At 38.8% G+C, this 15,779-nt stretch overlaps 1 protein-coding gene across 1 annotated transcript in view; it reads left to right on the plus strand.

The window, feature by feature from the left end:
* The first annotated feature begins 8,708 nt into the window (after positions 1-8,708).
* Positions 8,709-15,779, plus strand: part of arhgef18b (rho/rac guanine nucleotide exchange factor (GEF) 18b) — a 38,315-nt gene continuing 31,244 nt past the window's right edge. The window contains exons 1-8 of the mRNA XM_062423957.1: positions 8,709-8,821; positions 8,979-9,598; positions 9,964-10,147; positions 10,856-10,982; positions 11,101-11,155; positions 12,294-12,368; positions 12,577-12,685; positions 13,087-13,261. Coding sequence (XP_062279941.1) covers positions 9,429-9,598; positions 9,964-10,147; positions 10,856-10,982; positions 11,101-11,155; positions 12,294-12,368; positions 12,577-12,685; positions 13,087-13,261 — 895 coding nt within the window. The 5' untranslated portion in view covers positions 8,709-8,821; positions 8,979-9,428. The remainder of the gene's footprint in view (positions 8,822-8,978; positions 9,599-9,963; positions 10,148-10,855; positions 10,983-11,100; positions 11,156-12,293; positions 12,369-12,576; positions 12,686-13,086; positions 13,262-15,779) is intronic.

Below are 15,779 nucleotides of genomic sequence, written 5' to 3' on the forward strand. Positions count from 1 at the left end.
TAATTGAGTGTCGTCTGCATAACAATGAACATTTATTGAGTGTTTCCGAATAATGTTTCCTAAAGGAAGCATATATAAGGAGAATAGTATTGGTCCAAGCACTGAACCCTGAGGAACACCGTGTCTAACTTTTGTTTGCATTGAGGATTTATCATTAACATTTACAAACTGATGGCATGGAGACAGAATTTATTATATATACATACATACACATATATATAATATATATATATATACATACATACATACACATATATAAATATATTTATTATATATATTTTCTTTGAATTTCAACTTGAATTTCCTTATCACAATGATAGATTTAAGTACAGTTTTGAGGTACTATTTTTTTTTAATGTTATGCTACTTTATACTTTAACCCCACTATTTAAAGAGGGAAATATTGTATTTTTTACTTCCCTACACTTATTTGACTGTTATACTGTATATAAATATATTGGATGTCACAAGATTTTATATAATATATAAAAATCTTTAGAAATTTGATGTATTTCTTTCCATAAAAGTACCCGGTATATAATGTTGAAATTAACATTAACCTGCTGCATTTTTTACTAATCCATCAGTGATAATAATTCAATTATATCCAATATCCAACATATTAAAATGTAACAAAGACAAGGACCCCTCATCCTCTTATCTGTCTTAAAACAAGTCAGGTGCCCAAATAAACACTGAAACAGGTTTTCCCTGCTGTAATTACTCCTGCTCATACTAACCACAAGATCTCTAAATGTGCTGACAATGTGTATGATGGAAGAAAAAGTCATGTCTACCATTTGAGCAAAAATGTATTTAAAGGTTTATCTGAAGATAATATGAGGCTTTAGACATTTGCACTGAAGACATTAACTTTAGAAGATATCCACTTGATTTGTCTAATTGAACGGCTGCAGCTTCATATTAACTTCAGACAAACTTTTGAATACATTTTTGCACTGAACACAGACCAAAGATTTTGTCCCCCGTCACTTACACTGAAAGTCCATTAGAAAAGGGTCTTTTAATGAACAGGAGAAATTATTGCAGCAAAAACTGTTTCAATGTTAATTCATGTACCTGACTGTTGTTTTAAGACAGAAATGAAAAAAATGTAATCTGTCCTTTAAATAACATTTTGAAGACAGGACTTTTACTTGTTATGGAATATTTCTATGCTGTGTTACTTTCACTTTAAAGGAAACAATCTTCAACCACTGACTGTGTCACACTTGTAGCTTTGGTTTTTTTTTCTTCTTCACATGTCAGATACTTTCAGATTTGTTTTGGATTCACGTTCCACTTTACCATTGTAGTTTTAGCAGTCAGTTAAAGATTCAAACCTGCAACAAACTGGCCTTTCTTACATTTCATAATGATGCAACTGCAAAGGAGAGAATATAAAGGAACATAGACCTCCAGTTTGTGAAATTAATCAGAACGTAATATATACTGTATGTTTTTTGTTTTTTTCTATACAAAAATCAATGCAGTATTGCTCCAAGGCAAAAACCAAGAACAGTGCCATACCAACTGCCAAATTTTACATAAATGTTTTTGTCACAATTTCTCTTTTTGATTCTCACTTGTCTATGAATTGTATTTCAGGGGAAAACACTAGCAGCTGTTTACGTGACCCCAGGTGACAAGCAGCAGAATAGTCTGCAGCAAGGTGTGATGAGGTGGTGAAGCTACGCTCTGACTGAAACCACCATAAACACAACTAGTTCCTCTTAACCCCGTATCTGAAGGCTGTGGGGGAGAGTAAAGCTGCAAAACAGTACCATGCAGAACAAACGCTTGCAGACTCACACTACATCTTAATGATGGGTGCATGCGTGCTCTGGTATCCAATCATTGATGCACTTTCTTTAGTTTGTAGATGATGAGTGTAGTAAAGCCTGTGAGGTCAGTTAACTCATTTTCAGGTTATACTCAGGACAGAATAACCTGAAACAGGAGAGTTTCCATCCAAACCGTACTTGTACTTGTGAAAGTGTGAGCTGCCGCAACACGTTTTTAAAGCAGCAATGACATGCAAAACTCAAATGCGAGTCATTCAGCTGCACAGAGTGAGAAAAAGAGGAAGCAAGGTTGAGATCCTGTGGCTGGCTGGTTGTGTCTCTGCTCTCAGTGTGAGGACAAACACCAGCGTTCACACACAACGCAATCAGACCTGAAGGACTCAACCAAATCTTTACAGCTCTCTCTGGATTGTTTTGGTGCCCAAAACGGATTTATGCAGCCACCTGGTACCCAAAATTCATGGTAAGTATAGTTTTGTTTTAGCTCAGGTTTCAAACAGAGTTCTGTACACTGAGGCCTGGTTCAGTACTTTCATTTCTTTATACAGGGTCTGAAACGAGATATTTTTGTGCAGCAGAGTCCTGTTTTTAATACATTTTTACAGTGCTTTCCTACTTTCAGCAAGTGTTCTGCCATCCCCGTCTGTGGGAAAGCAAGGAGACTTTTCCTCTTGATGTTCAGTGAGCTGAACTTGACAGTCATCCGCAGTTACACTTTGTGCAAATTAAGAAGCACAATGGTTGCAACGATTGTGAGGCTCTGCGTCAAGAGCTTGTAGCAGTAAAAAATACGCCCCTCCAGTTTTCTGGTAATGCTCTTCTGCACAGTTTCTTTTAGCAGTTTAAAAGGTTCCACTTCCCTTACGTTGCTTTTCAAAGCCTCCTTTGGAGGTGTGACTCAAAATTTAAAAAAAAAAGAAGCACACATCATTGCTTATACTTATTGCGTATACTTCCTTCTCTTTTTCTGTTTTTGCCTTATTTCTCTGCAACAATATCAACTTGAAACTGATCTGTGACACTAAAATGTTCTATTTGGAGGTGTTAAGCTCATTTCTAAACTAATTTAAATACACATGACTTCCCTTATGTTCCTTTCATCCAAGCAGCCTTAAAATCTCTACAGTGAAGATATTTTCTGTTGTAACTAGAAACTCAGAGATCCACTTATATTTACTATTTTAAAACGTATTGAGAGGAAGCCTCTCCATCATGCATGCCTCTTTTGCTCTTCCTATCCCCTCCATTTTTTGCTCTCTCGCTCTATTCCTCTCTCTGTGCTGGAGAGTCTTTATAGAAGTAATCCCCAACCAGCAGCTCCATGATCCTATAGCCTTGGACTCTCTCTCTTTCTGTTCCTTGCTTCCCCTCCCTCCATCACCCCCCTCCTGCCCTCTCTCTTTCCACCCCGCCTCTTCCTCTCTCTGGGTGCCAGAGCTCCAGTGTGAGCAAGCTCCAGTTCCAGCTGGCCTCCCCACTGCGCTGGTTCTATGGCGGACTCTCCTCTTAACAACTCTTGGCCCTCTTTTTCCAAACTCTGGATGAAGAGATGGTCCTTCAAGAGAGGTACGACTTCAGGCATCAGGTTTTACATTTAAGGTTATACTGCCGGTGTTTGTGACTTGTTGGATAGGAACGAAATTGGCTAAGCGAAGATGCAGCAGAGGTCACAGACTGGATGTGACCTCAGGAGGTTGTGTTGGCTGTTGGTTCTCCTCTTTCATTTCTTTTCATCTGAAGTTGTTCTTTTTCTCACAAAGTTGTTGTTTAACAGTATGACCTGATTGGGGTTTGTGGCCAGTTTCACAGTGAGTCATTTGTTTTTTACACTTGTGCATGAAGAAGTGAGAAAGCAAAAATGTCATGATGCATTTATAATCTTTAATGATACCTTTGATTTTTTATTGGAAAAGTATCATTTTCTGTGATTTAACAGACTGCATATCTGTCACTTTAACGTTTTAAAGTTAACAGGCTTTTAAATTTAGCTTGAAGATGTATTGGTGACGATGGACAGATGTTTAATGTGAGTAAATCCATTGAGAAAAAAGAAAATTCACTGAGGAAAAAGACTTACAAGTGGAGTTTTACACACTGCTCAGATGCAACAACTCATATTTTTTTAGTTTATCCTTCTCTCACAGCTCATAGACACATGAGACCTGAATTACTTCATGTTCTGTGTTTCCTCACTGTTATCTTCAGAGGAATATGACATTTGTAGACATAAAGAAGCTGTGTAGGACGCTTCCATTTCGCTTCAGCCATGGCGTCGGTGGAGCTTGGTGCTTTGAAACAGTAGTCAGACGAATTTCTGATCAAAGAGGATTCGTGAGATGACAGTTGTTTTGATGTGAGCTCCGACCTCAGATCTAACAGCCTCTGTGTCCTGCTTTCACCTACACACACATGTCACACACTACAGACTCACACTTGTACACCAGTCTGTAAATCAACCAGGCACTGAAATGTCACAGCAACCTTAGTCCAAATACTTTGTCCCACAGTAATAAATTATAAATAGCAGAATAATACATTTATGTTAGATTAGTTATACGTGTGATTTTATCTTCATAGACACAGTTAACTTTACCACACCTACTGTAGGAAGTTGTCAATTGTACCTGCAACTCTGTTGAAAACACTTGTACTTTAAAAAAATATATATGTGCCTTGTAGTACTTCATCATCTACATCACCCATAACATCATCTACATTGTAGACAATCAACTGACCACATCATATGATTCCCGAGTTCCCGAGTTCCTCTTGTGATTGTCATGTACCTTTTGCAAACTTACATACAGTTGGCTCTGTGGTGAACACGTGCCCTCATTTCCCCCTCATCACATTTCCTCAGATGTCATTTTTACGAAACACACTAAACCAAAAACAGTATTGATGTTGAATTCTATATTATAATACTTTAAATATACAACTGCTTCTTTGTTGAAATCGCTTTTCACCTTCAGTTTTATTAAAATGTTAAACTGCTGAATCATTTTGAGGAATAATATAGGAAACGCTACTGTTTAATCACCAGAGAATGTATCAATATTTTTGTCACATGAGCTTTCCTCACAGAACTGATTCAACTTTTTTAATACTTTCAATTTTTAAAAAAGTCATGCCAAGTTAAGGACTGTAGCTACCATTGAGGAGACCAAGGTTATATTCTTAGTATTGTTTTCATGAATTTCACAAACTGAGGAGGACTTTCTATTCCACAATTGCACACTTTTTTAATCAATATAATTTTAAATATACTAGAAGAAGAAGAAAAAAAGGTGAATAATGTTTCTCCACATGAATAATATTCATGACAATGTTGAGACAGCTTTGAAAGGGTATTTTGACCATCATGTACTGTAGGGAGATACAATTTACAGAAAATATATTCATAACTTAAATGGGATTTTTTAGGCTCTTTCTCAAACATTTCTTTAGGGGTCATCAGAGTTGGGCTGCTGCTATTTGGACTAAGACCTCAGTATTTGTAAAATCTTGGCTGAAGCCCTGGTCAAGTCAAGTACATTTTAGTTATATAACCAAGAATTACAACAGCCTCTATCCCTTGACCCTAGACAGTTGAAATGTTAAATGGGGGAGAAAAAGGTGAAACATCAGAATGAACAAGACAGGAGGAATCCCTCCTCCAGGATGGAGCGACAATAAATCCCAAATGTTATCATAAGTAGCAGCTGGTTAAGTAGAGAAAATTATGATATTAAATACAAAAGACAGTTGCAATCGTAAATAGATAAAAAGTAAATATATATACAGTGTATAAAGTAAATAAAGTATAATATTTAGTTAATAGTCTCAAGCAAAGTGTAAAAGTGATTTGGTGATACATGATTTAGTAGCAGACCACCCTTTGTTATGTGGAGCCAAACTGTGGAGAAAACAGCTGACTATGACAGCGCCAAAACAGTTATGGATATGCATACACTTGAACACTCACACACACACTCAGACACACATACACTGATGTTTCATCCTTGTGTGATGTATTAGCAGATATGAGAGGCCAACCATAAAAGGCTACAGCAGCACTACAAGAGTAGTGTCTGCTCCGAGCGTCTAAGTTTACACTTGACACGAGTGGGATTTGGACGCAAACATATTCTCCCTCCAACGGGGACACTGCCATCCCCTCGGCGTCCGTCAGTGATTTAGTAATATAGAAAATAGATCTACAGTACGCCTGTCTGTGTGTTTATGTGAGAGCATCTCTGGCTGTCGTGCTGAAGAGGGGAGTGGATGCTGCTGGTTTGGTGGAGGACTCAGAGTGTGGGCTGTCTGCGTTTTATCTCCTTGAGATCTCCCACTATCTCTATTTGAAAGGGATTGTTTTGTTAGTAGCATAGTACATAGACTGGAAGACAGATAAAGCTCATCAACTTAACTCTTCTTCCAGTTGAGCCACAAACACAAACTCTCATTAAAACAATCACAAATATGATCCAAATTACTAACAAGTAAAGCTGTAAAGACCCTCAGGGTTAGGGTTTCTCACTGTAAAAGTTGTGTTGCAGTGCTGCAGTAGTAAGGAAACAAGACTTTAGCAGTTCAGAGTTGGCACGAAAAACTTTTAGCTAATCTGTTCTGCGATGTCATGTGTCATGGTCGGCTTTGAACTCAACTAAGGATGTTAAATATCTTGGCACGTTAAGCTTTATAAATGAAAACACAGGTCTGCTGATGTCCTGTACATGTCAGTCACTGTGGATAATTGTGGTGGATTATCTTTTGTGTGTTTTTAAAGCTGCTCTAATCAATATTATATTATTAACAATGGATCAAATGACTAGGTGTATGGTGAAACGCTGCAGCTCACATCATCTCTGCATAGCATTTTAGTGTCTTTCAGCTCACTGTTTTAGTTTTAAGGCCCACAAATTCACTCTCATTGGCCTTTTTTCCATCAGCATTTGCAGGCAGCTGACTTCACGTCCAGCACCAAACGTCAGACAAAGTAAGCAACTACGTGGTGAACATGTCCAGAGGTCCAGATCCATTTGCAACAGTTGGTGGACTAAACTGGAGCTAAAAGGACAGTGAATTTTGGACTTAAATTTGTCAGATGGACAGAAAACACAACTCCAGACAGATTTGAATGTTTCTCCCATAGACTGTAAAAAATATCTATGTAGTCAGTTTGTGGACGGTCATCTTAAGCTTCGAGTTCAGCGATTTGGCCATCACCATCTTGGAATTTTGGAACCAGAAGTGACCATATTGGGACAAGAGGGTGGAGCTGACCCTAGCGCTGGTTGCTAGCTTGGTTAGCATGGTGCATTTACAGTCTCTGGTTTACTGTGATGCTAATGTTGCTAATACTAATACTAATTGCTAATACTAATTTTCACTAGCAAAAACAGGCCTAAAACATTAAAACAAAGTGTACTGAATCCTTAGAGGGTCTTTTATCACAACTAAGCACTAAACAATTCACACTGTGAATCTGGATTTTCGCAATGTTTACGTTACATAATCAACGTTGGCGCTATGGTAGTGACTTGTCAATCACATGGTTGCCACGCCTTGCAGCATACCCTGCTTTATCGTCACATTTAAATTAAATAGGACCATCATTTATAAAATGATCATACTGTTTTGAAAAATACCCGAAACTAATACAGTCTGGCTTCTTTTTGCAACCTGTGGAGTTACCCCATGATGGCCATTTGAGAGAATTCCACATTGACTTCACTGGTTATACCAGGATCTCCCTTTTTGGTTGCTCCATATGTCTATTAAATATGTAAATAAGCAGTTTTGATTGACAGAAAAAGTTTATACACCGATGTTGTGTTTATAGTTTGTTACAGTATGCTGTGCCCAAGTTGATAAAAAAGGAATTATTGCAGTTTCAAAGGAAAAAATTAATTAGCTCCACTCTTTAGTTCTGTTCTCTGTGTCCGACCATAATGTATACTCCTACCATGTTTATGTTTTATAGTCCAGAGAGTCTCAGTGCCCAATCTATCAGCATCTCTTTCACCAGTCCATCATTACTGAAATCTATGCTATGGTATGATATGAATAATAATGGAATAATACCTGTTTCCACTGGTTCATGTTAAATCAGAGATTTAGCCTTCAGTGGGGAAAAAAACAAAAACAGGCCAAATGTGTTCAGAGAATTGAGTCATGCACTGTGGAGCCAGGCTGGCTAAGGGTAAAGGCGCAGGATCCCTTTTGAAATGAGACTTATGTAACCTGTCGTAGTTGTGGCTCTCCCCTCCTCAGATGGGCATGGTGTGGCTGAAACCCTAACAGTGATCATGATGCCTCAACAGACTTTTCAGACATCACGAGTCACTGCAGCACTGCACTGACAGGTTTATTTTTTTATTAATGTAAAACATAAGAAATACTACAATTACACACCATTTATCTAAAATATGTGATATCAGACTCCACATTTGCCTATGTAATGTACATCTCCTTTATATAGAATGTACTTACTACAGTATATTACTACAATCACATGACTTCTTGGGCAGCTGAATGCTCAGTGAGGGAATAATCTCCAGCTCTCCACCACTGACATGGAGACTATTGCTGGCTCACCGAGCAGTTGCCAGTGGTGACGGTGGTTTGTGGCATCATGTGAATCAAGGAATCTGTTTATGCAATGGAAATGTAAAGGAGCTTTCAGCAAAAGGCTAGAGCAGGGGGTGCAACAGAGTGTTTCTTCCATCAGACACAAGATCACCCAAATTGATTTTGGGTGGTGTTAAAATCAGCTGCGTCTGTCTTTCTCTGTGCTCCCTTTCTCCTTACGGTATTTTCAGGGCTATTGCATTTTTGGAAAAAATGTTGCTCACAAACATTTAATCCATTATTTTTCAGCATCAGAGTGCAAACCATGTAGTCAACCCTGTGGACATCCTATTGCCCAACTTAGCGTCCAGCCTACTGCTCCCAGTGGGACAGGATCGCCCCCCTCACTGTCACCTGCCTCTGTCGCTGAGGATGTCTTCTTTGGTAACAACGATGAGGACCAGGTAAAACACTTTATCCTGCATTTGGAACATTTTATTAATTATATTTAGTTTATAAGTTTGGATTGTTGCTGATGTTAACTTTTTTCCACTTCCTTTTCTTTCCCCTACCTTTTATAACATTTAATTGCTCCGTCCTGCCTCCCTTGATAACCTGCAGGATGCGTGTTCAGTAGTCAGTGACTATGACTGTCCTGGTCTGGAGTTGAGCAATAGTGTGGAAGACCTGCTGGCCCTCAGCTCCTCTCTCAGAGACTCTGAATACTTTAAAGACCTAGAGGGAGGGATTCTGGCTTCACAGTTGACTGCAACCACAGTAGCCACGGGCCCAGAGAGCAAAACCCTCACTGTTGGCCTACAGGTGTCACTGAACACGGACAGTCCTGCCATCAACCAACCTGTACAGACTTCTCTGACCACACACTGCCCTCAGGTCAATGCGCCAATATCCCCCTCCTATTTAGTCCCTGCAGAAGAACCTCACCACAGCTTTGTGGTCTCTCAGCTTAGTCCTAAATTGTTGCCAGGTTGTATCATCGACAGCGGTGACTCATCAGGCCCTGCAGTAGGGCTTAGTTTGACAATTAACCTGAATGGACTATTAGGATCAATGGAAATGGAGAAAGCGGTAACAGGATCAGAAGGGGAACAGGAGCAAACCACTATGGATTCTGATGGAGAGCAAGACCTGGACAGCTTTCCTATTCTGGTTAGATCGATGTCAACATCTCGAAGGCACAGCTGGGGTGTCCCTCTGTCTCCCATTAACCTGGGGAGGAGGTAGGATGGATAGATGATGTGTTTCTTAAATTTTAGCATAATAAGAGGAAGTAAAGTTTTTGCTTTTGTATGACATCTCAGTCTTCCCTTGCTGTGTTATTCAACTGACTTGAGTTTCAGGTGGTTTAGTTGATTGGTTGTTCTTTCACAGCTTTTAAATAAGTCAGCTAAGGTTGCTTTGCAGCGTGAACATGAGCGGTGCACAAAAATACTTTGTGAAAAACCAAACCTGAAAGTAAGACATAAATAACCCTGGGTTAAAGAGCATCTCACTCAAAAAGTTTGTTTGGTTAATAGATATTTTTTTCTGCCTGAATAACAGTGTATAATAACTTGCTGTATGTGTTGTTGTGCTCTGCTGCCAGACTGAGCCTGGATACCATGGCCATGGACAGCGATGGAGAGAGAGAGGATGATGATGAGGAGAGACAGAATAGTCTCTTCCGGTCCACCCAGGAGCAGAGTAACAGCCAGACAGCCTGTCCTGGGGATGAGCCAGATGGTTCCAAGCTGAGGGTCTCCTGTCACAGAGCCAGGGTCACCAGCATGGTAACAATGCTTCATGTTTGACGGATAACGATTTTGTTATTATCAATAAATCTCACGAAAAGACCAAAACTAACAATGTGTTAGTCTGTCTCAAAACCTTCCAACCTCCAACTGTCAGCCAACTATGGTGCTCAGCTCAAAGCCCATTGGTTCCCACTGAAGTTGGTGGTGGTGGGTTAGGGATGTGGGCATGATTTTGATGATTATGTTTGTATGATCTTTTAATATGTAATGTTCTTACTCTTAGATTATTTTACTTTCCTGCCCAGGGACAGGCGCAAAATAGCAATCCATTATTTTATATCTCTCCATGTTTTATATAAGGTTAATGTTCTTTGTACATTATGCCCGTTCAAATAAAGACATTCAATACATTTAATTAAATGCAAATGGTATTTTCAGCCATTGTCTAATATCTCTAACACAAATCTGTTGCTTTTTTCATGGGACTTGTTGACAAAAGGAATACCAGATAACAGGATATTGGCGGTAACTTTAACATTGGACACAAAATAACCTCAGAATTTAAATGTAACTTATTTGCAGTCTTTTGACAACCTGGGGAAAATAACAAAAGTGACAAAAAATACTGAATGTACTAATGAAGAGGAAGTAAAAGTTATCATCATTAGTATTTCAGCTGTATGTTGAAGAAGGAAGTTAACTCAAATTTAATGTGCGCACGTGTTTATTCTGCAATGATTTCAGGCTGATGGTGTTCCTGGCAGGCATCTGTACTCCCGCTCGGAGATTCTTGCAACAGACGAATGTTCCCGTGCTGCACACATCTCTCGTGTTGTACAGACATCCAAACAGGCCGCAAGGGCAGCAGGAGGTGGGTTTGAGTGTTTGTGCATGTAGAGTACATGTTCATTGATGTGTTTTACACTCAGCAGGCAGCTGTAAAGAGGCCTTTTCATCATAATTGACTTTTTCCTCTCTCTGTTCTGTAGCAGAGGAGTTCGACCCTGAGGAAAACTTACATTCTACTGAAGGACAGAGCCACATGTAAGTCTACACAGTCATTGATTAAGTGTTTAAGTGTGCTAAAACCTTGAGTTAAGTTACAGAGGTCTTTGTGACTTGGAATATGTAGTTGTATGTCTATTTCCTTTCCAGAAGATGCTTCAGTTTGACTTACAGCTCAGGTTTAATGATACTTGAAAGAAAAGAAACTCTTCTGCAGGAAGCAACTTGTGTTGGTCACTTGTGTCATCTAAATTATACCTGTAGCGGCTTTTGAATGGTTCAGTACAGTATGCACATACTGTTCTACAGTTGTAAATTGTTATAGTCTGCTTCATCTTTCTAACTCCCACATAACAGAGGGGATTTCCCCAGCCTCTTCTGACATTTCTGCTACATGTCATACATCTGCAACGTCCTCCTCCCACAGTCCTCTCTCCAAGCTCCTTAGATGGCCCCTTAATGTGTGTGTGTGTGTATTGTATATGTGTGCTTGTGTGACTGTCTGTGTGTATGTCTGGTGATTGTGTGGACGCAGCAGACAGGGGAGGATTCTTCTCTAAATCACAGTTTGACACCCAGCTCCCAGAAGTCTCCTCCTCCCCTCCCCTCCACTCGCAGCCCCCACTCAGCCTCAGTGTCTTGTTTGTCTTAGGCTGATGGTACAGAAAGTTCTGCAGGAGCTAAAGCTGTACCATGGGTAAGTAAACAGGAGAGGGAGGTCTGCTTGCTCCTTCCCACTGCTCAAACACCATCACAGTCTTCAGAGCAGCAGCAGAAGGGCGAGCCAATTTATGACAAGTTTAAAACACAGTATGTGTGGGTGTCACTGTGTGTGTGTTCACGTATACATTTCTTTTGGCATGTGTGTTTGCATCTTTCTGATTGTGCACTGACACAGTATGGCACTAAGTCCGGAAAGAGACTGTTGAACAAAAGTTTTTTTTAGTTGATGTTTCACTCACTTGACAATGAAACTCAGCTTATTGAATGCAACTTATCTATATTCTCTGATTGTTTCTTATTTTTCCTTAACATTTATCACTCATTTATTTCAATTTCCCAGCATGTTGTTTTGAATATTTCACAATCTTAGATTTAAGGGTCAGAGTTCAGACTGGATTTCCTCTGAAAATTACTGTCTCTTTTCACAATAACATCATCTCATTGTCTCCCACAGAGCGAAGCAGAGGAACAACAAATCAGAGACCAAAGCGATTGGAAGTGTCACTTGGTATGAGTTCCTCTCTAAAGAGTAAGTACCGTCTGTACTGTCCCCTCTGACATTTTTACATCTATGGACTTTGTAATAACATTTAAAATTAGTCACAGATGATCAATTAAATACTTCTTAATTAATATACAAATGAATGGAAAAAGTTAGAATGGATAAAAGAACAATGTTGGTATTTCCTGTATACTATGGTGTGGATTTTATTCCCTTCTTCTTCTTCTTATACCAGGAATGACGAAGAGGATGATCGTTTAGAGAAGGTGGAGAAAGGTACCAAGGTAAAGAGAACTCTCAGCTCTCTGAGGAACCGGATGACGGGCTCCTTCAACAAAGAGAAGGTAAACACACACCACAGACAAATGGTTTGAACTTATAGTGCAATATACCATGCTGCCTTAACTGCAATGGCTAATACGATCTAAGAATTAAGAGCAATAGTTCTTCTTTGGACAAAATACTCCATCACATTTTAATATAAAATTCAGGAAAGTGAATTCAGTTACTGTGGTATTCACATATTACTAAAATCAAATCCTCAGGTGTAAACAGTTCACTGGTCTGCATGTTGCTGTGCACACGACACACTAATCTCCTTACACAAACCCTGTTATATATCCTGCCTCTGACACAGTTATGAGCTGTCATACCCAGCCATTGAGTTTGTGCTGAAAATGAACACACAAGTTTGCATGTAAACGCAAACCTCTCTCTCTGTTTGCTCTTTCTGTTCCTCCTGCAGGGTAAGAACCGAGAAAAAGAGCTGCAGAAAGAGAAGGGGAAGGAAAAGGAGGCCAGAGAGAAAGAGAAAGTGTGCAGTAACAGCCATAATTTGGTGCCAGGCTTTTTCTCCAGCTGTGCAACCTGCTCACTGTGCAGCAAGACCTTGCAGAAAAAGCACAGCATGCAGTGCACGAGTGAGTAACGCCACAGCGACAAGTGCACACGTACCCACGCTCGTACTTAAGCTGACACACACACACACGTGCACAGGTGTTCTATTCACACACAAACCTGCATCTATTTATACCAGTGTGACTGCACGCCTGCGCACTCAACCACTTATTGGAGCACTCAAGCACATAAGCAAACAAACAGGGTCATATAGACGATTATACACAGAGGATTTAATCTGTGAACACCAAAATACTATTCTTAGGTGTACTTGAGTACATGCCTATTTCTGACTTTGTGTTATTTTAATATATATGTTGACATCTTTGTTATGCAGCAGATTGCAGAGCATAAAATAGCAAATTCTCACTTCATCTTTGCAATCACCATAATGTCATAACTCTCTTAAAGTGATTATAGTAAAAGCCATTCGGCATATTCACTGTAGCTTGTCTTTTGCACACACCATTCCCTTTCAGTTCCTAATCACAGCGTTTGAACTTGTGACTTATTTACAATAACATTGTCTGCACTTTTTTTCTGCATTGTATGATTGCTGTGGCTCCAGATTGTGCACAACTTAGATGGGTTATCTCTTATCTGATGTATCAGTACTATCCTCTGAAAGGTGTTTACATGACACTACAGCAGGCCTTAACTTTTTTCTTACGTCTTGTAATATTCTTCATATTTCCTGTCTCTTTTGTGTGTTGGATGAGATCTGACAATAAGAAACTAGGCCCTGCTTTGTCCGAAGGCAACCACAGCCTCTCGTGTCCACTCATGGAGTAGACCTGTGCATGACATATCAACACCCTGCAGCTCCTCTTTCTCTCATTCTTATGCCACTCCTCTGCAGCCCGTCAATCAGCTGATAATCTCTGCAATACGTAATGAAAGACATGTAAAACTATGCAGGCAGTGGTGAGTAGACTACAGTGGAAAAACTGTGATCCAAGAATACAGACTGCATGATGAACTGGTAATAGTTGTTTGAAATAGCAGGAGGAATAGCTTTTAAAAAAAAAAAATTATAAAACACATTTAAAACAAGTAGGCCTATCAATGAAATAATCAAAACAATTGGAGGGGTCAAATTTGGCAGAAACTAGTTATTGTGTATTATTATTCTTGCCACAGCCTTTGGTAATAGATGCATTAAAAGTGGCATTACAGTGCATTAAAAACATTTGAAGCGCATCAGTGGAGATGAACAAGATAATAATACTGTTCAGTTCAGATTTCAGTAAGATATAGCTATTTCATAGGTATTTAAACTAGTGGTAGAAGTACTAAGATATTTTACTTAAGTAAAAGTTGCAGTACTTCAGTGTAAAAATACAGGATTATAACAAAAAAGTATTGCTTACAAAATTTTAGTTAAAAAAGCAAAATCTACTAAAAATATAAAAAGTAAAGTTCTCAGTATGCAGAACCTATTTCACATACTTTAATGTAATATTATTAATGGATGCAATAAAGTGTAAGCAGCATTTTAGTGTAGTGATGGAGCTAATTTAACCAAACTTTAGACATCATAATGAATCATATTTGAAGCCAATCATATGTTTAAAATAATCTGAAAAATAACTACGATCTGTAGCTGTCAGTTGTGTGGAGTAAAAGTAAAATGTAAAGTAAAATGGTTGCTAATAGTTTTAGAAAATGAAAATACTTTTTTGTACTGTTAGTCACAGTCCACCAGTGCTTGTACATCATTTATTTACCACAAACACACAGAATCAAGTTCTTAATTCATCACATTTTTTTATGAAAAAGCATCACACTAAAAAGTATTTTGTCTGTATTATTTATTAAAATAAATGTTAATTCTTCTGATGTGATATGACTGCATGAACTGTTGTTAAAGGCAGATTTTGTCTGTACTTTGCTCGTCCATAGACCCCATAAAAGTGGATGCAATTTATTTTAAAAGTGATACTTTTTAACCCAAGCAGGGTATTTCCTTTACACCATCATAACACAGCCATGTCAGCTGCATAGACAGGTCTGTTGACATGATTGTAATCCAAAGGCTGTCTTCTCATAAACCATGTGGTCTGTCCGGGGAGAATCCTCTTGAGAGAAACTGCAGTCTCTAAACAAAAAGAAACACTCTGCTACAGGACAGTTTGTAGTTTCAGTGTCCATTTCACATCACCAAATAACATTTCCAAAAAAGAGGAAGTAAAACCATTTTCATTGTTGGTGCTATTTCAGTTTCTTTGAATTGCACTATTTCAAGGCAGTGATACAGCTTCATTATGTCATATCTGTAGCCTAATAAGTTCCATTACTCCTCTTGATGTTTGGGAGACAAAGGCTGTAATAATATCAGGACATTTATTAATGCTCCAGTCTGGCATGTATTGTTGTTATTAAATAGTGTGCTTATTAAACAAAGTTGTTCTGGCATATATCACAAGTCACAGGGCACCACACATCCAGTATGATTCAGGCTGCACTGCTTCAAATTGACATGAACCAGAAACCAATAAGACATTTGCCTCCATGTTGTCTTTCCCCATTCATCAAAAAATG

Source organism: Scomber scombrus, chromosome 8 (genome assembly GCF_963691925.1).
Source record: "Scomber scombrus chromosome 8, fScoSco1.1, whole genome shotgun sequence".
Taxonomy (NCBI): Eukaryota; Metazoa; Chordata; class Actinopteri; order Scombriformes; family Scombridae; genus Scomber; species Scomber scombrus.